Source organism: Mizuhopecten yessoensis, unplaced genomic scaffold (assembly GCF_002113885.1).
Source record: "Mizuhopecten yessoensis strain PY_sf001 unplaced genomic scaffold, ASM211388v2 scaffold11073, whole genome shotgun sequence".
NCBI lineage: Eukaryota > Metazoa > Mollusca > Bivalvia > Pectinida > Pectinidae > Mizuhopecten > Mizuhopecten yessoensis.
In genome coordinates this window covers 616947-638535 of record NW_018408866.1, presented here as the reverse complement: position 1 = coordinate 638535, position 21589 = coordinate 616947, and the positions used below count along the sequence as shown (strand labels likewise).

General features: G+C 33.4%; 2 protein-coding genes and 1 non-coding gene across 3 annotated transcripts; 2 read left to right on the top strand and 1 right to left on the bottom strand.

Annotated features, from left to right (window-relative positions):
* The first annotated feature begins 1852 nt into the window (after positions 1 to 1852).
* LOC110465367 (serine protease inhibitor dipetalogastin-like) lies at positions 1853 to 4294 on the top strand. Its single transcript, XM_021521130.1, has 4 exons — positions 1853 to 1872; positions 2205 to 2396; positions 2937 to 3059; positions 4056 to 4294. Exons 2-4 carry the CDS (start codon positions 2233 to 2235, stop codon positions 4099 to 4101), a joined length of 333 nt encoding a protein of 110 aa, XP_021376805.1. The 5' UTR covers positions 1853 to 1872; positions 2205 to 2232; the 3' UTR covers positions 4102 to 4294.
* A 6538-nt stretch (positions 4295 to 10832) lies between these two features.
* Positions 10833 to 10904, bottom strand: Trnam-cau. The gene has a single exon. It is a non-coding gene; the product is annotated as a tRNA-Met (tRNA).
* Positions 10905 to 13626: 2722 nt separating this feature from the next.
* LOC110465363 (serine protease inhibitor dipetalogastin-like) lies at positions 13627 to 17588 on the top strand. Its single transcript, XM_021521127.1, has 4 exons — positions 13627 to 13669; positions 13987 to 14178; positions 15435 to 15560; positions 17357 to 17588. Exons 2-4 carry the CDS (start codon positions 14015 to 14017, stop codon positions 17397 to 17399), a joined length of 333 nt encoding a protein of 110 aa, XP_021376802.1. The 5' UTR covers positions 13627 to 13669; positions 13987 to 14014; the 3' UTR covers positions 17400 to 17588.
* The last annotated feature ends 4001 nt before the right edge of the window (positions 17589 to 21589 follow it).

Sequence of the window (21589 nt, the reverse complement as noted above, 5' to 3'; positions counted from 1 at the left end):
GATGATATCATTTTACAGTTATTGCATCATTTAAATGCTCTAGGATGAATTGTATTACCGCACCTTTAATATCCACACAAGTGAAAGTCAATGAGGTCCCATTTATCATAAAATGAATTCTGAAACTGACTGTTCCTGATTTAAGCTTCCTATACCCATACCTTTTTAGATTTATCTTGTTTTGAAATTCCAAGTGCGGGCCGACACTAATGTTAAATATCCATAGGCGTTGACCCTACCTTTGACAAAATTGAAGATCCATGGCCTTAGTCTCCGTATTCCGGTTTGCAGAAAAGGCTTAACAATTGTATGCAGATAAATATCGGGGAACAAAAATGTCATCAATATCAAGATCAAAGGAAATGTTTGTACCTTGACTAGAGTATCGCTTTAGCATTGCACGACGTATTACTGCCAGTAGAATGAAAATCTTGGGGGGGGGGGGGGGGGGGGGGTTTAAACGACCAATAACATAAATTTGTCTAGTTATCCATTTCATAAATAAATGAATGAATAAAACAATTATATTAATGTTGAATTATTGCTTACGTAACCTGCCAAGACAGAATTGGTACACAACAAATTCATTTTGCAGTTCAGGCTCTTCAGTAACATTTCCAGAGAACTAGTTGGCCCTTGACCTCTTGTTATCATAGCGGTTACTATTTCTTTGACATAAAACTTGATACAATAGATTGGTTTGCCAATTTTTTTGTATGGAATTTGTGCATTTATGATTTTTACACACGTTACAATAGTGCCACGATAGTGTTACTATTGTAAAATTTAGGTGACGCACAACAGAAGGTAAGACGTAAAAAGCTATTTCATAACCATCAAAAAGAAGAACAATTACAAGAACTAAGGAGACATCAACAAAAATATAGTGAAATAATCATTCCACTAAAACAAAAACAAATTGGAGGTAAGTTACTTAAACATAGGGGGATGTTTTGCTGTTTCCTTTTCCTTTCAAATCCTGAAAAGTCTCTAACGAATTAAGACAAATTGAAATATTTATTTAATCTTGACAGACACTGGCATCCAAGGAAATCAGATTTCAAGAAACAAAAACGCCTGCAGAATGTATAAATCGTAAAACTAAGGTAAAATGAAGCAATTTAAGAAAACAACGACAAAAATTCATGAAATATCAGAAATCATTAGTTCTATATAAAAGTGGAGGCAAAATCAAAAACATAGATATATTCGTAAATTCAAAGTGTTGACAATTCTGTATTTTTGCAGTATATTTAGGAAACAGTTTGATTCAAATTTCAAAAAGACACAAGCATACATTTTCACCATAACTTGACAAGGCAAATGGTAATATCGCAACTTTTGATGATCAGATTAATGAACATATATATTGAAGAAATAGTAAATGGCTCTAAAATGCATGAGTGCAATTTCTATAACGACTTCCTTACCTCGTAAATGTTATATTTAAATTGCTATTTGTTTCATTTCATTTGTACTCTAACTGGTGCGGATATTGATACATAAAATGTAAGTTAAAGCTTAACAATCTATAATTTGAAACTTTTCATGGTTGTATAATACAACTGACTTACGTCTTCTGATAGGTTTCGTTTTTATAAGAACTCAATGCTAGACCACACGATAAATACAATACAATACATCGTCGATTTGGTGGAGGTTCAAATGTTTTACATTGATATCTAAACATGCTATCATGTAAACAGATCAACAGGCCGGAGGCAAAATGTTACTTGCCTGACCATTGTTTATATTCATAAACGTGTATCATCTGTATATAATTGATGATGAACTGAAATGACTGCCTATAAATAGTGCTACTCTGGGGTGACCAGTAAACGCTCTCAAGTGATCTGAAGACCACCAGTACAGGTTTGTAAAACAGTATAGATTCTTCTACATTGTTATCACTGTAACAAGTACTTTTCCCACTGAATAATGCTTTCATCATTGAGACACTGAATGTGTTAAATTATATACAGTTTGTCAGTTCTAATATTGTATGACAAAACCGTTTACAATGAATGATCCGCAAAACAAACAAGCGTAATTACTTTATCTATCCACATATATATATATCGACTTATTCAGAATAGTGAAAATGGATAGCTCATCTAGGTCATAATCATTGACATATTGGCTATCAAAATGTATTAGATGTATTATTTTATATCCAATAATAACATATAATTCACATTTCCCAGGTATTATCCCGACACACTAATCCTCATCATGAAGCTGACATTGGTTTTCTTTGCCGTCTGCGTTTCTGTCGCCCTGACAGCGATTATCGAAGAAGAAAAAGAGAAGCCTTTATGTGCATGCACAATGGACCACACTCCTGTATGTGGTGCTGACGGTAAAACTTATGGAAACGATTGCATGAGAAAGTGCAAGTAAGTATACAGTTTTTTTTGGATCGGGTTGAAACGTTCAGGCTCTTCTTTTTACAGTTGAATCTGTTTCAATAACGTATTTTGATTCCACTGCACTAGTTCATATATCTACATACACATTAATCAAAGGTTCATGCTTAAGCCATTTTTCAAAACTAAAATATAATTGGATATTTTTAATGATCGCTAAAACTACACGTGCATTTTGACCAAAAGCAAAAGATGGTAATGATATAAATGTTTAATCGGTACATTTGATTGGAATTACATTAACTTTATTTATCTTTTAAGAGACACACTTTTAATAACAAATTGACTATAAGCAGGTGTTAGAAAAACAATGACAATGTAACTTACCTATTTTCATAGCTTCTTCATAATATAGTTAGGAGGAGGATCCGAGTTATTTACAAATATACAGATACAATACAATGTAATCAATTTTGGTGGAAATTGGTTCGAATGAATCTACATTATTACTCCGTATACTATACATGTTAAACACTATAACTAGAATCTTCTGTAATGTACACTTTTCAGCGATGTCCGCCTGCTCCACAGTGGAAAGTGTGAAAACGACCTGTGTGTCTGTACCATGGACTACGAGCCTGTCTGTGGTGATGATGGAGTAACCTACACTAACGACTGCAGCAGAGAATGCGCGTATGTATACAAACATAGCAACACTGATATAAGTCTTCAGTGGTATATGTATCTGACAGGTTTTCTTCACAGTACATCATTTGGTTTTGTCGAAAACTATTTTCTCGAATATGCCTAAATTTGTTAAAACATTATAAGTGCATAATTAGCTTGTTTTACGGAATCTGAATAAACACAAATTGCGGTATTTTAAAATTTTCTACTAATGCGATTACATGCAAAACACGCTAAAGTAAACATATCAGATATGATAACCGATTTGTGGTACAAAATGGTCCACCATTAACAACCGTCTTAATTATGGTAATACAGATACTTGGCTAATATATGTATGTTTGACATATCTTTAGTTGAGAGTAAGCTGATTTTACACAAAGTACGGATAAGTTAAGTGTTTAATTTTCCAAACACGGATATGCATAAGATGTCGCATTTCCTTTGTTTTTTCTGCGAGTACTAATACATATCAGATAAACTTGATAAATATATAAAATGCATAGTTATGACATTTTAAACTTGTATTACGAACTTATAGTTGGCTTGGTCTACAACATATATTNTATATTTATATGTACGATGGAGAATAGTTTTCTAAAATAACTTCCTACGTGTGTATGATAGAGACATGGAAGGCATACGTGTCGATAAATATATTTTTTAACACGGGTTTTTGCAATCGCAAAAATGAGACAACATTCCNTTGAATTGATTGTGAATTATTTGTTTATATCTCCTCTAAAAGATAACATAATCTTCATTGCATAACAATAAGTATGTGATCTGAGGCTTGAATGATAATTGCAGTAGAATTATATGCACAGTTCAGTATCATAAGTAATATAATAATGTAGTAATCATTAGAACACTGCCTTGCTTTTTATTTAAAGTTTACGAAATAATGATTGATCGATTAATGAATTAATATATAACAAATGTATTTTATTTCATGTAACCAAATTATTGCATTTCTAACATACATCCGTTTTCATTTTCTAGGGGGTCCAATAATGCTCACGATGGCATCTGCGATGATTCCAAATAGAGGACCTCTGTGACGAAGAAAGCCTGACTACCGCATGATTAACACAACGAAATCACAAGCATACGTGTCCATTGCTTTATCTAGTCCGACTTTTGGCGGGTGTATTCACATACGATTATCATCAATCATGCATTCAATTTAATGTTATAATTTACAAAGTAAATCAGGATTTTTAATTAAAGTTTAAAATGATTGGAACAAATGCTGTCTCTGATTTGTTTATTTAATACCTGTATTTCAGCTTTTATCATTTTAAGTAATCTCATTATTCTCGCCCGATCGAGGATTTACAATGGGAACAATATAAAATGTAAAAAGACATTCATTGAAAATTGACAAAACACAAGCATTATACATTTGTATGTATCAATGAAATTCAAACTATAATCGTATTGCAAAGTGTGGAACCTGGAGTAAACTCCCCTCTGCGTCTCTACGTGTCTGCGCTCCTTATCTTATCTTCAGTGCTCACACAACTAAATCATTTACTATGTGTTATTAATAAGCTTTTGAGCTAATAGCGTTAATATTGAAAGGTCAAACTCTAGTGACAACTGTCTCGATTCACAGATACATACCTGCCAAATGATTTTGGTGGCACATAAGAGAGCTACAGGGGTCTGCTTTTCTTTTTACTTCAGTTATCTTTCGACAAACTAAGTAATGCTGATACAATTTCGTTATTGTATACATTATGTAAATTCCAACCTGTACTATTATTCCATGATCTTTTACACTTATTTTGGACAACCTATCATACTGTGATAATTTATCTTTCTGTAAACTTCCCTCTGACACAGCTTTCTGCCAAATAAATCTAGTGTTAGATTGGAATAGACACGTTGTAACATTTAAAGATCAAATTATATTTAGGTGTTTCGACAGGTTTAATGTTATTTACCAGGTCAAACATAATATACTCGATTCAATAATTGCATGGCCAATTTCTGTACAATATCCGTGTTTGAGAGAAAAATTACCAAAAGGAATGCAGCATGACATGAAATTAGACCTGTCTTATACCCCTTAAAACCTCCGAAACGATGATTTCAGTCAAAATACATTGTGCTTCTTTGCAGGTTACATTAATATCCCCAAGAAAGATAACCTTCCCTCTCTCTGAATAACAGCACACTTACATTATTACTGAACACATCGAAAGCTCTCGAGAATACTGGAATATATACACAGGAACAATTAATTACGTTTTCTTAAGAAATTGGATGTTATATGTAATTGATGAATGTTCCTATTACATGTAATGGTCATTTAATTAATATCATTGTAAAATACATGCAATGCCTAATAATTTTAATTGCTTTTCAATTAGATTTATGTTAAAATAAAGCTTACCAGTGACATGTTACACCTGTATAACTATACAAATACACCTTGTGTATTCTAAGTACACAACCCTGTGTCTAGTGTGAAATGTCAAACAACTGCCAGTCTGCAATCCTCTATTCACACCTTTGCTATTGTCCTTCTCAGCCGACAGGTAACTTGTGATTTAAGAACAATGGATTGTCCAAAGAGAAGTCCTGTCATTATGCCTGGTAATTGCAAAACACTCTGTCTTGTTGGTTTCGTGTTATAATGTTCTACACTTACACTGAATACTACATGACAATTAAATTTGAAATAACCACATTACCTGGAACATTCCCAGCACTGAAGGTTTGAACAAAGTGAAACTACCGTGTGTAATCATGATAATATATTTTTTCAAACTTGTAGTAACACGGAACAGGTATATGAAGTGCATTCATGTTTATAATGCATATGTAGTGTCCAATGTGTATGTGACTCATTCACTCGTGTATAAAAAAAAACCACCAGAAATAAGTAATTAATAACATTGGCAATGCTATTGTAATATAGTTAATTACATTACTAAAACCATGTAATGGTAATGATTCTTTTCTATTGAAGTGTGTAATTTATTTAATTATATTACCAATGTAATGGCCCAATGCATGCCTACTAGCATTGGAGTGCATTCATGTTTATAACTTGTTGTAAAAAAAAAACAGAAATAAGTAAAAGTAATTAATAACATTGGCAATGTAATTGTAATATAATTGATTAAATTACTAAAACCATGTTATGGTAATGCTACTTTTCTATTGTAGTGTGTAATTTATTTGATTATATTACCAATGCCAATGTAATGGCCCCATGCATATATGCCTGCCTACTATCATTGGGTTATCTATCTCAAAATCCCGTACGCGATAGCGGGACTCCTTGGACAGGATAGCCATTCTGCTTCTAGCACTCCATCTATTCTTAAAGGGACATCACGTGAAAAGGCGTTTATTTTTTTAATGAATGTATGTATTGTATGCACTTCCACTTATGTTACCTCGCTATCCCCATATTCATAGTCCGTTCCAAATGTCCAGTTTGACCACTTGAATTGTTCGGGAAAGTCCTGCTAAAAATAGCGCCGATAACGTCACCTGACTAGGCAGTAAACACAAGTGGTGCGAGCGAGATGAAACGGTTTCCAAGGGACAAACCTTTCTGGTTTTTTTTTTATATATATTGCCGGGGCAGGGGAGGCCGGGTATTCATATTAGTACTAATTTAAATCTTGCATGTAAAAACAAAAATAATCGTTTAATTCAGCAATATAATTAAATCATACCATTTTATTGAACCCGGTAATATTATAAATTATGTAAATCCACGGACTTCGATAACACGTATCTCGGTGACCCAAAAAATACCCCGTGGGCCATCACAACAGTTATCCCTTGGAGGGCCTCATGGCAAAATCAAACTAACCAGTCACTTATTTTTTCCTTTCGCATAAACCACTGTATAATTATAGAAACACAAAGTAAACTCTCTCCGTTACATGCCCATTAACAAATTGAACTAAGTTCATCTGTGTTCAAACTCAGACAAAGATACTAGCGAGCTTAATAGTTTTAGATATGTATTCATAACATAAACAGCGCTAGCATTTCTGTCGATTCCATTTCAGCTTAACCGGCTATCCGGAAGAATACATGCACCGTACTAACTGCTACGGCAGTTATTTTCTCCTTTGAATACTGCCCACCCTCACTAATGATTTCGTAACGTACTCCTTGCGCTATCTTTTGACCATTTGGCAACTTTTCGTTTCGTAGCTGACACGGTACAACACTTTTCTTTCGCTTACTTCACACGGCCAGTCATTTTGTTTACAAAGAAATGGTGTGTTATGCGCATGCGCTAGTAAAGGGAAATCCCAGAACAAATCGTTGGTCAGACAGGTAGAAATACCGATGATTTTCTTAGATTTAATCATTTTTATGAATCTATTTCAGCCAAATCCGATCGTTATTTTCCATAAGGAGTCTCACTTGATATGTTTATGTAGTATTTGAAAAAAAAGACAAAAAATAAAGTTACTTCACCGTGATGCCCCTTTAAAAGTGTCCAACTAGTAAACAGGTTTTACTTATACTCTTTTGGTTTGTTTGTGTTTTACGTCATATTAACAGAAATATTCATTAAAGGACGTCCCAGATTTTGGTGGTGGAGGAATGATTGAGTTCCCGGAGAAAAACCACCGACCAACGGCCTGTACCTGGTGACCGCCACACGTGGATCTCGAACCCTCGACCAAGCCATGGAGGGCTAATGGTAGCAGAGTGTCCGACGTCTTAACCACTTGGCCATCCATCGCGGCCCCTTACTATTACACTATTACCCGACGATTCAAATGTACTAAAGAATGATGAGTTATGTTCCCAAATCAAATGTTCATATATACCACACAGGTCATTGTCAAATTGTTCTAGACAGCTTATCAGGTACGGAGTTTCCGCCATAAGCCCCTCAATGTTCCAACACATAACATTCAGTTTAATCCGGTCTGTGTTCACAAGGAAATACTGCACCTGGAACCCATGGTCTCGTACTTAAGCCGTCGGGCCAAAAGTAAGTCAGCATTCTCTGATAGGATGTTTAACTGTGCCGAAGCTGTGCTCTTCTTACGACGTTCCAAGTATCTCATAAATAACATGCACACAAGCTTCTTCCACGAAGTCGCGCATGGCTGATTCGGAGGCCATGTTTTTGGGATGCCAGGAATGTATCTGTTTGAGACACCTATGTCCTAAAAGTAATCAACTTTTTTCTTAAGAGTTCTCTCTTTTATTTTAATCGTTTTTTTATGTTTGTAACCTTTCTGTTCACTCAAGTTGTAGTTTTTGTAAGTACGTTACACTCCTCTTTCAAATTGATTATTTTTATAGTAAGCTCTTTGTATTTCTTTGTCAGTTTCCCTTAACACCTCCGGAAAGTGTTGACGGCCAACAACACAAATGTTAGATGAATTGTTATTATATACTAGGAGGTGGTCTCTAACAGTTAACGTTGAAAAAAACAAAAATTGTAGTTTTCAGAAAATCAATAAAACTCAATTGTAATGGTAATTTTAAAATTAACGCAGAAACAATTAGCGTCAAAGGGTAGGAAAGCTCATTTTTCTCTCAAAAGATATGGAAATCTATGTTGTTAAATTTTTGCACACTGTTGTCACTTTTTGACACGTATGTCGGCAGTGTAGCCAACTATGCTTGCGAAGTGTGGGGTTTACACAAAGCGCCTTATATCGAACAACTACATCTAGAATAGTTTGTAAGAATATTGTAGGAGTTCGAAAATCTACACCAAACTCAATGATCTATTTTGAACTGGTTAGATATCCTCTTATCATTTCGAGGAAAATCAGAATTTTGAAGTGGTATAAACTATTGACTTCTAGCAACTGTATTTTAAATGCATGTTATCAAGATATGTACAATGAGTGTGAATCGAACACATATTGTAAAAATTGGATGGCTTCTGTTCAACAAGAATTCTGTTCTACTGGTATGTCGGAGTACTGGCAAGCACTGGGTGGCTTCAATACACATCATGTTTTGGTTTTAGTAAAACAGAGATTGTTAGATATATTCAAACAAGACTGTGAGACGTTTTTCTCCACCTCTACTAAGTGCAGGGTGTTAACCTATTCCTGTAAAGTACAAAAAAGCAATTGTCAAAATACGACTCTTCACACAATCTTTTAATAGAAACTGGAAGGCATAGAAAAAAATATTATCAACCGTCAATATCAAAGAATTAATTAACCTGGGTAAGTTCATATATCATGACTGTTTATTATGTTCTTCTCTGTTGGCTTCGAACTAATTTTATTTGCAAGCTCCTAGTTCATAAAAACACCTGTATCTAAATTATAAATTCCATGTGCTGATTGTATCTTACAGCCTGTGCTGATTTTGAATGTATATTACGAAATTTTTGGTACCACTACTGTTTCCTTTAACACCTCAAAACTTCTAGCCATTTTTCAAGTGCTATCCTGAAAGCATATTCACTTCAAATGCTAGAGACCCGCACGTCTTTCTTAACAAGACACAGATAATCCTCAAAATTGTGTATCTTAGCAAAGCAGAGTTTTCGATCCTCGGACCTCTGCGACACTCTTCTTACTGTGTTTTTTCTATGAATGACAACTATTTTTTCTGGAAAATAAAAGAAAGTGTGGATTTGATTAGTCAAAATATCATTTGGAAAATATTGGATTGTTGAGAGATATCATTTTGAAACGAGATTTAATTACTGGACGCGGTGCATTTCAAGGAAATTATGAAATCATGTCCTATATTTGACATTTAATAAATGGAAAGGATTGAACTAAATTCGAAACAAATGTGTATATTAGCAGAGCGAGGTGTCCATCCTTGGACCTGTGGGTTATGGTCCCAACACGCTTCCACTGCGCCACTCTGCTGATTACGAATATATTATTAGGAACATTTAGCTGAAGTGGGTCAGCCAAATTGATAATCACTTAAGGCACATTGGCTTCAAATGTCTTGTTAAATAGTTATTCAATAATCTGTATATTGTATAAGAAATGTTAATAAATCACCAATCATTTGGGAGTTAAATCTGACAATGTACATCCTGACTTATCAATTCTTTCTTTAATTATTTTTAACATACCATTTCGAACAAAGATATCACAAGTACTCGCTACATATGTAAGTAAAAGAAATAGGTATATATTTTGAATCTGATCAGTACGAAATCGACATTAGAGATATGATGAACCTAGTTTTGATAATTCCTAAAGGAAAACGATTATAGATATGTAAATTTCAATGACTACATGTACATGTACTACGTATCTTATTGTCATTTTCAATCAGTTTTTTTTTTTTTTTTTCAATGTTAAACAAAATTACTCATTATATCCATACATGCAGACAAAACTAAGGGAGATGACATACCTACAGTTTGAGTTTGCTGTCTAATCCTTATTCATCTACCGCATGCGATTTTGTATGAATGATGTTGTACATGTAATTATTGAATTAAAATGTTGTTAAAAGTAACATTATTTTTCAGTATACACTATCTGTAACTTTGCATTTAATTGTCATTGTAAATTCATCAAAGTGATATCAATGTGAACAGTAAAGGAACGGAATTTTGCATTGATTATGAAAACTTGTTGATGTTCATCGCCCAGTAAGAATGTTCTTTTTCTACACTGAAGAGTAAAATGAAAGTGTTGGATAATTATGAAAGATCTTATTTTGAAAAAAATCCTTTCAATATTCGACATACTTATTTATTCAGAATGTTTGAAAATAAGTCCGTGATATGTGTATATATTGTTGAAGAGGAATAAATAAATTGAAAAAAAACACAATGTATCTTAGCAGAGCGAGGTTTCAATCCTCGGACCTCTGGGTTATGGGCCCAGCACGCTTCCACTGCGCCACTCTGCTGATTAGGAAAAAATGAGTATGAACATTAAGCTGAAAAAAGACAAACATCGAAAGCATCAGAAAAAAGATAATCACTTAAGGCACATTGGCTTCAACCGTCTTGTTAAATAGTTATTCAATAATCTGTATATAGTATAAAAAATGCTAATAAATCACCAATCACTCGGGACTTGATATCTGACAATGTACATCCTGATTAAATTATTCTTGATTAATCGATATTTTACATACCATTTCAATCAAAGATATCACAAGTACCCCCTGTATATTTGGAATGTGATCAGTACGAAATCGACATGAGAAATATGATGAATCTAGTTTTCATTATTCCTAAAGGAAACGATGATAGTTACGTAAATTTCAATGACTATTATGTAAGAGTAAACGTTAACTAACAAATTAATAAATACAAAAAAGAATTACTGAAAATGAAAAGATGTGTTCAAATACGAACTAGATAAACAAATTATGGAAGGATGGGTAGTAGACAAGCAAGTAATCAGCATATTGACATACAGAGACAACCTCACTTTTCTGGTACTTTGTAGAGAGTAACTTTTCCCGTTAAGCACCCGTTTATATATACTATATGTTTCATTGTAACAATTAATTTCAATTCCCAATATGTGATAGCCAACTTTCCATCTAACCTGGTCAAGAGCAACATCTTTGGAGTAACATATCAAAATTTCAACATAGCATGTTGGCTCTTTTTCTTGAGATAATCGTCTGAATGTGTCACCAATGTCAAATATAAACTTTCGGGTCAGGGGAACACGTCGAATCAGCTCTACAGGTGTGCGAACAATGAAATATTACCTGTGTACGTTTGAATATAATTCAAATAAATAGCAGACTTTAGACTTATAAAATCGCCGAGCAGGAAATGAAATTCAAACATTGCCAATGACGGCTCATAATATCGTGTAATGACGGATCAAGACTTGTCCATTTGAAACATAAAAATTGGTTCACATTTATAAAATTGTGAGTTATGTCACAAAAAAAATCGCATTCGTGAAAATGTTTATACTAAGCCACACCAGTGGCAGATATTAGTAAAAGACCAAAGTTTAAAACAACCGAATAGGCGGAGATATATCAGTGATGTTAACAGAAATATAACTGTTTAGCAATGAAATTATATACATGTTTTTTATGTTCTGATTTTGTCTACAAAACTAATCAAAACTAAGAATGTAAAATAATAAATAAAAATTAAACTTTCTTTTTTGAATTTTTCATACATCTCATATTTAATATAAGAATAAATAATATGAATATTCATTGCATTTTTATTATAGGTGATTTTTTATGAAAATATGTTTATAACTACAGATGACACTCAATTAACACCAATCAATGACATACTAAGTTATTACTCCTTATCTTAGTCGATTAACAAATCAACCTCACTACAGAATCATCGTCGTCTCTTTCTGATTTATTTTTTGCTAGCAACATAATCTTACTTAAGAGCGTAGTAATCGAAAATTCTTTGTACAGGTTATCGATACATAGCATTACCTAATCTATACATTTACAAGTATTCCTACACGTATATATGAGGGTAATGTAAGGAGGACATTTTGGTTTTATTATCAAGGCGATTACGAGTTCCCTAAACCAAAACCCGATACAATAGACTAGTAAGCAAATAGGTCTGTAATATATGCATTTATTTCATGCATTTTGTACGAAAATTATGATGTTTTAATTTTTGCAGATAAAAAGAAAAAAATGTTATTAAATATGACGCTGGTAGGTGACAAAAACAGTTGGTGAGGAAAACGTGTGTTTCATTGTATGCAAGCACACAACAGTATGTTTGAATTTATTACATTTTTATGTCATATCGTTTTGATGAGGCTCATAACTATAACCACTTCTAAACAAATGCTTAAATATATGGTTATATCATCACAAACAATGAGGACACTTGTCTTCCAATGTCCGATGTAAAGATTGAGGTCTTCTTCTTTTGACAACCTCTCCCTCCCTCCCCTTTACCCCACCAAACCAGTTTAAGGACAATTGTGTGGGAACGTAAAGCATTACACTTCAAAAGGCAATAACCCCTCGACTAAAGAATAACATTTTGTAAAAGAGCGTTACAAATGTATTCTTTAAGTGACACACAACAAAAAAAATAAAACTTGAAATGATAAAAAATAATCAATTTTAAAAGGTAAGGAGATATCAGCAATAAAAATCTGAAAATAATCAACCCACACAAACATTATGGGGAAATCAGTACAATCAGGAAAGTCCCCAACAAATGAAGTAACATTGAATACTAGTTTAATCTTGTCAGTCACTGACGTCAAATAATCGAAAATCGGGTTACAATAACACCTGTGAAATTGCATTAAAATGCTTAAACTAAATAAAATGGAGTAATTTAATATTTCAGCGACAAAACACAAGGTCTAAATCAATAAAGTATTTAACAACAGGAGATGATGAAAAATTCAAATTTCAAAACAACAAAAAGCTACCTGAAAAAATCTGTAACTTGATACAATACATCGTGGTTTTGTTTGGGGTTCAAATGTGTTACACTTACATCTAAATGTGCTGCCATGTAAACAAGCCAAGGGGCCCGAGGCTTTTGTAAGTATGTTACTTGCCTGACCAATGTTTATATTCATAAACGTGTATCATCTGTATATAATTGATGATGAACTGAAATGACTGCCTATAAATAGTGCTACTCTGGGGTGACCAGTAAACGTTCTCAAGTGATCTGAAGACTACCAGTACAGGTTTGTAAAACAGTATAGCATTTATACATTGTGACATTGTACCACTTAATATTGTTTCATCATTGAGATGCTAAATGTGTTAAATTATGTACTGTTAGTCAGTTCTAATGGTGTAGGACAGAACAATGTACAATGTGTGATCCGCAAAACTAAACACAATGTATATAGTTATTCATCTATTTACTTATTTAATTTCCTTTTTCAGAAATGTGAAAATAGTTTACTAATCTAGGGTCATTTCCATTGACAATTTGTCTATCAACTCTTTAAATCGACTGTATGGTAGACTATGTTGATATATTATTCTTATTTTTCAGGTATTATCCCGACAGACTCATCCTCATAATGAAACTGACATTGGTAATCTTTGCGGTCTGTGTTTCTGTCGCCCTCACAGCGACTGTCGACGAAGAACCGGATAGAGCATGTGCATGTTCAATGGACCTCAAACCTGTATGTGGTACAGACCGCAAAACTTATGGAAACGATTGCATGAGAAATTGTAAGAAGTAAGTATGCCAAGTTATTCGGTTGAACAGTGCAAGACTTTTTCTTTACAAATGATTATTCTTCAATTACTCACTTTGATCAAATTGCACTTAAAATGCACTAATTCATAATCTGTCAAATGCTGATTATCAAAATACATAAATTAAAGGTATATATTGACGCCATTTTTCCAAAACTCAAATATCTTTTATTATTTAGGAAGTCTTGAAATTACCTTCATTTAATAGTCGATAAACTATACGTTAATTTCGATCAAAAGTCACAAAAGTTAATGATATACGTGTTTCACCGTCGCATTTGAATGGAATGACATTAACATTGTCAATTTTTAAACAAACACGTATTTAAGTTCCGATTGACGATAAGCAAGGGTTATTAAGTTATTTTCACTAGTCCTTTTTATTATAGTTTAAACAAAGGAGAATATTCACCGTTATTTACAATTCGATGTAACGCCAACTTTCAATGGTTAATAACTATGGATTATTGGACGATAGACCATGCGCGCTCGTGTATTATTTTCAAACAGACCAACTCTATTCGGAATGTCGAATGAGGGTACCCCCATTTAATTTTATGTATTTAAAGATTTGCTAGCTGACAAACCTCTATATCTACTTAATGATCGGCTGAATTTACCGCGGAGGTGACTTGAAATATTGTTTGTTAATCTATCAAATGCTGATTTAATGTGTTGACGAGCAGTGTCGATAGGCTAAAGGGTTTGATTGATTGAAATAAACATTTTGCATAAAGCATAACGTCAGTCAGTGTTTATCATCTGTCGACCGAATAGAAAAAGAAATGGACAAAATACGACAACTGCTCTTAATGAACAGAGGGTCAGAAATGATAAAACACGCAGCCTGTTGTGTGGAATGAAGACATAAAGACCATGTGATAAATGTGACAAATGTTAGCGCGCGCAAAAGAACAGCTTAATTTACTTGCTTATCAAAGACATATGATCTCGTTACATTTTACTTGGTAGAATAGATAAATCAACAAATGGTTAAATATAATAGTTGAAACAATAACTCGTTAATTATTTTTCCAACATTTTTTCACGCTCGTTATATTTTATATATTCCACCATAATGCACCCACATACAGTGTTATTTCTTAAATCTACTAATGAAATATCGCGTACTCAGTTTGTAAAAAAGTTTAAATGAATCTACATTATCATTACTTATACATATATTCTATATATGTTTTAACTACAACTAGAAGCATCTGAAATTACACCTTTCAGCAATATCCATCTGCTTCACGAAGGAGAGTGTGAAGAAGAAGACGAATGTGTTTGTAACCAAGACTACCGGCCTGTTTGTGGCGATGACGATGTTACCTACTCCAACGACTGCAGTAGAGAATGCGCGTATGTATACATACATGGCAACAATGTTATAATCCTTCAGTGATATATGTATCTGACAAATTTCCCCCAGAGCAAATAATTTACTTTTGTCGAAAACTATTTTCTCGAATGTGGTGAAAGCGACTTATTTCAAATTAATTAGATTAAACAATATGAGTGCATTCTCTTGTTTTATAAACAGTATGTGTACATTCTCTTGTTTTCATGAATCTGAATAAACACAGATTGCGTTATTATAAAATATGCAATCAATGTGGNTTTATCATCTGTCGACCGAATAGAAATAGAAATGGACAAAATACGACAACTGCTCTAAATGAGCAGAGGGTCAGAAATGATAAAACACGCAGCCTGTTGTGTAGAATGTAGACATAAAGACCATGTGACAAATGTGACCAATGTTAGCGCGCGCAAAAGAACAGCTTAATTTACTTGCTTATCAAAGGCATATGATCTCGTTACATTTTACTTGGTAGAATAGATAAATCAACAAATGGTTAAATATAATAGTTGAAACAATAACTCGTTAATTATTTTTCCAACATTTTTTCACGCTCGTTATATTTTATATATTCCACCATAATGCACCCACATACAGTGTTATTTCTTAAATCTACTAATGAAATATCGCGTACTCAGTTTGTAAAAAAGTTTAAATGAATCTACATTATCATTACTTATACATATATTCTATATATGTTTTAACTACAACTAGAAGCATCTGAAATTACACTTTTCAGCAATATCCATCTGCTTCACGAAGGAGAGTGTGAAGAAGAAGACGAATGTGTTTGTAACCAAGACTACCGGCCTGTTTGTGGCGATGACGATGTTACCTACTCCAACGACTGCAGTAGAGAATGCGCGTATGTATACATACATGGCAACAATGTTATAATCCTTCAGTGATATATGTATCTGACAAATTTCCCCCAGAGCAAATAATTTACTTTTGTCGAAAACTATTTTCTCGAATGTGGTGAAAGCGACTTATTTCAAATTAATTAGATTAAACAATATGAGTGCATTCTCTTGTTTTATAAACAGTATGTGTACATTCTCTTGTTTTCATGAATCTGAATAAACACAGATTGCGTTATTATAAAATATGCAATCAATGTGGACATATGAAAAACAAACATGCAAAAGTATACATATCGGATATGACAAGTGATTTGTAGTACAAAATGGTCGTTCTCTAGTGCCTTTATCGACCACACACAACTTTCTACATTATGGTATTACAGACACACTAGTAATATATATACGTGTGATAAAAACTGTTCGTGTGAAAAAGTTGAATTTTACTCGAATTAAGGATAAGTTAAGTGTTTAGTTTTCCATACAAAGATGCATAAGAATTAACGTTTAGCGTCGCTTCTTCTTCTAGCGCTTTTTTATAATTTATACACATATGATGTGTCGTAATTCACAGTTTTTGATACAGGAAAAAATATCTCAATAATAATAATATACAGCATCTATATAACGCCCTATATAATCTGTAAAATTACTCTGAGGAGCTTTACAGCACATGAATTATAGTGTTCTTAAAATGACAGTTATAGTTTGTAGATAAAAAGGGAATGTATGTTGTATGAGGATTGCAGTAGACTGCTACTATAGAAAATTAGAACAACGGCTTTTTATATATACATTTTATAATTTATGGCTAAATCAATAATATAATGAAAGTACTTGATTGTGTATTACAAAATGTATAACATTTCTTATTTATATCTGTATTCATATCATAGTTATTACATTTTATTTCTCATATTGTAATTCTTTTCAAGGGGAGTGAACAATGTCCATGAAGGATCCTGCGATTCCAAATAAGAGGACCTCTCTGACGAAGAAAGCCCGACTCCCGCATGGTCAACACAACGAAATATCAAGCGTATTGGTACATTGCCCAATTATTGGCGGCTGTATACGCATACGAATTTAATCAATTATGAAATCATGTGTATAATATAATTTACAAGGTAAATCAAGATTTATTTATTAAAGTTAAGAATGATTGAAACAAATGCAATCTCCGATTTGTTTATTTGTGAAAGTATGGCAAGTATGGCCTACTATTCACATAACAGCCTTCATCTTTAATTTCAAGGTCTGTTTTTCAGCTGTGGTTTCTTAACGAGTCCCTTTTAATTCCACGTGGACACACATCTGATTAAGAGACATATGTCGGCCACTGAATTTATTTTACAACAATATTGAAACAAGTTTTTACAATTTATATTGATCACTCGTATTAGCCCGGATCTACGCGCGCGAGGGTCGTAATGTGGAAGGAAAACGGAGTACCCAGAGAAAACCCACATATGTTACTGAAATATGTTACTCCTTACGAAATGTTCTGATTCAGGTAAGCAGGCAAACAGCCATTGTACCAGCCACATCTATTGTATACATGATAACGCCTAAATGGAAAGGTAGCGTTGAAGATATTACATGTGAAATTAAGCTTGAAGTGAAATACTCTTATTTTGTACAAAAACAACAAAATAAAAACAACAATACATGGACAGAAAGTATCCCAACGTTAAAGTGCTACCTCACTGGAATACCATGCCGAAGTACCAAGCACAACACTCCTACCTGTCAGAAGTTACTTACAACTGATTAATCAGTGGATAAATCCCATTACTGTCAGCACAGGAGTTGGTGCCACGAAAGGCTTTACGAAGTATGAAAATCAAGAATAAAAATGAAATTAAGGATAGGATAAAAATATACAAGATTTCAACCGTCGATGCTATACACATTGGTGTCGCTGTCATGTGCCATAATTGAACAAAGGAAAACTCTTGGTATAAAATGAATCGGTGGTTCGCTTTTCGTCAGCCTTCGACCAGTTTGGCGTGAGTGTACCTACGTCGCTAGTTCATAGAAAAACGGAGGACCCCGATAAAGACACGCAACTGATATATGTATGGTTTATACGCGTACGATATGACTGACAATCCGTATCAAGAATGACGATATATCTTAATTTTATATTTTCAGTACAAATCATGTTGCAAGGGAAAATGATCTGGAAATTTACTACATTAACAATACTTACAAGTGGATCTTTATGGATTTGGTGAAAAGTCGTTTTAATAATATGTACATTTATCTTTTCTCAAACAATAGCATTTGAATTAATGTTCACATGTACGTTTGTACAAGAAGGAAACAAAAATGACCTCAACATGCTTCTGAAAGTTATCAAACCATATTTATTTTCAATTTTTTTTATAAACGACATTTTTATATAAAAACTTTATTTTTTAAAGTTTTTGTCCAATGCACTTAAAGTCTTAAATGGGTTAGGAAAACAACGTAGAGATTTCAAACCCTTGGTACTGTAATCATATACATACACACACTATACAGGTAAATATCTAAACTTGCCAAATCTAAAACAATGATGCGATATACTCGAATCTTTAACAAATAAATATAAGATGACGCATATGGAAATGAAAGTTATATGCATTTCATATAAAATAAACAAAACTGATTAACATCAGTTATCTAGAACGTTCACCAATCTGGCTACTAAAATTTTGTATAAGAACCACAAATAGCAACCCGGTCCAATGCCCAGCAGCCTACAATAGCAAAAAATGTTCATGGAAATATTAAGAACGTACATGTACTGATATAATAAAACACAATTGTATGCACTGTATATCAAACAATATAGTTCATTGCATTTTCAATTTCCATATAACCATTGTGTACGATAAGTCCTCTGTGGAATTCTGTTATCTTTCTACAGTCCAAGATGAAAGAGCTAAGTGGTCCACTTTTCATTTCTTTCATTTCCACAGATTTTATTGACATGGTGTTATGGTCAAGCCTATATAAATTATTCCCAATAGGTGGCTAGAGTATTACAATAATATTATAGAACTATAGCTATATACATTTTATAGATATTTTGAAATGAAAATACATAAATGTAAACGATAAAGTAGTTAAAGGGAGGTAACTCACTTTTGATTATTTACAATACAACATAGGACGTACACACACAGACACACACAAACAAAACATAAATATAGTTATTAATTATCATAATTTCACGTGTACACACGAGTTACTATTGCTAAACCAAGAGTAATGCCAAGAAGAGTCAGAATTGTTGTGAGCAGTTCAGTTTAACTTTGCTCTATGCGAATAGACGTGTCGGAACAAAATGTCAGGAAATTGTTTAAATCATCCAGACATTTGCGAGAGTCAGGGGGCCTACAAATAGAAAATCATCCAAAACATGTACAACTCGAGAAACTTTAAATTTATGTTCTAAAGTCCAATGAATGGCTGAGCTAAATGCTTCAAACAAACGACATGAAATAGAACAACAAATTGGCAGGACACGGTCAAAATAAAATTTGTCATAAATTTTAAAGACCAAGAGTTTGTAATCATTCGGATGAATCGGAATTAAACGAAATGCTGATTCAATATCAGTCTTTGCCAGAAATGAATATGACCATGATATTTAATTAATTTTATCCTTGATCGATCGTTTGATAAACAACCGTGGAATTATCTGGAGCGATGCCATCATTGGTCGAGGAACCTTCTGGAAAGGACATGTGATGTATAACTCTGAATTCATTAGGTTCTTTTTGGGGAACTAAACCAAGTGGAGAGATTTGCAAATTAGTAAAAGGTGGTGTAGGGTAGGGTCCAAAACAACGCCCATGATAAATCTCTCTTTGAAGTTTAGCTTTTAGCATTTGCATGTCATCTAAAGCCGACTTAAGATTTCTGGAATCACGAAATACGCGAGGCCCTTCATATTGCAACCTAAAACCATGCTTAAAACCATCTCGGAGAAACTTTAGTTTTGACTTATCTTAACCCTGTAGTTAGGTTAAAAACTTGTCAATAACAATAGGGTAGGTAAAGGCTTACTATTGAGGGGCCTTACGTTGTTGTCTGTTATTGGACTGGTTAGGTAGTTGGGATGGTCGGGTGTTGACCGAGCCAGAATTTTGCTTGGTTTCGGATCGTAACCCAGATTGGGCAGCATTGGAACAGTTACGCTGCTGATGCTTGCCTCCACAGATTATGCGGCCATGCAAGAATTTGTATTGGGCACCTTTGAAACATCTGCCGTGCTTATCATTTGCCCAACACACTTATACAATATCTCATATACTATGTGATACTATGTGATACTATGTGATATATCTTTCATAGTATATAAGATATACAAATTATATCAGAAATATAACTTTCTAAAGAAGATAGCATATAAATAATATATGAGATATATGGTATATCCTCAAATCTCGTTGCTATATGAGACACCTGATATAGAACGAGATTTCGAATTTCTCGGCACACGAAACACGAGAACAGGTCATCAACATTCAACCATCAATGTTGTTATATAGTCAGCGTTTTTTAATGATAATGATTATGACATTAACAAAATAAATCCGTCGAATTAACGTCCCCCACTGTGGCACCCGCAGATAGATATAGCCATGGGAATTTTTTTGGATAAAATTAACTAATCAGTGTTGACCTCATGTAATGAAGCTTAGCAGATCCTACTCGTACACGCTGGACTGACATTGGAGTGGGATGTCTTTGTGGTATGGTCACGATAGACACAATGTATTGATCCAGTTCTATTAACAACTAGGGCTAAGCATCGTTTTGTTGAAAAGAAACTACAATTTCTCTCCCGTTTGTGTGTTGATAATGTAGCAGTATTTTGTTTTGATATTTGTCACGATTATCATATATTTGAAAGTCACATAATTGCCTGTCATTGATTTTTTCCATAGAATATTGTCGAAATTTGGAAGCCATCTTTTTCAGCTACTCTTTGATGAAAATTGTGTTTGATCTATCATTTGTACCGCGATTTTGATAAATAGATCATGCACATTATACTGGTTCAAATGTTGTCATGAAACAGGAAATTTGTTGTGTGTTTGTCTCGAGCTTCTCCTTTTAGAAGTTACTTCCATATTTTTCTCTAGTGATTGTTTACTTTTGATTACAAAACA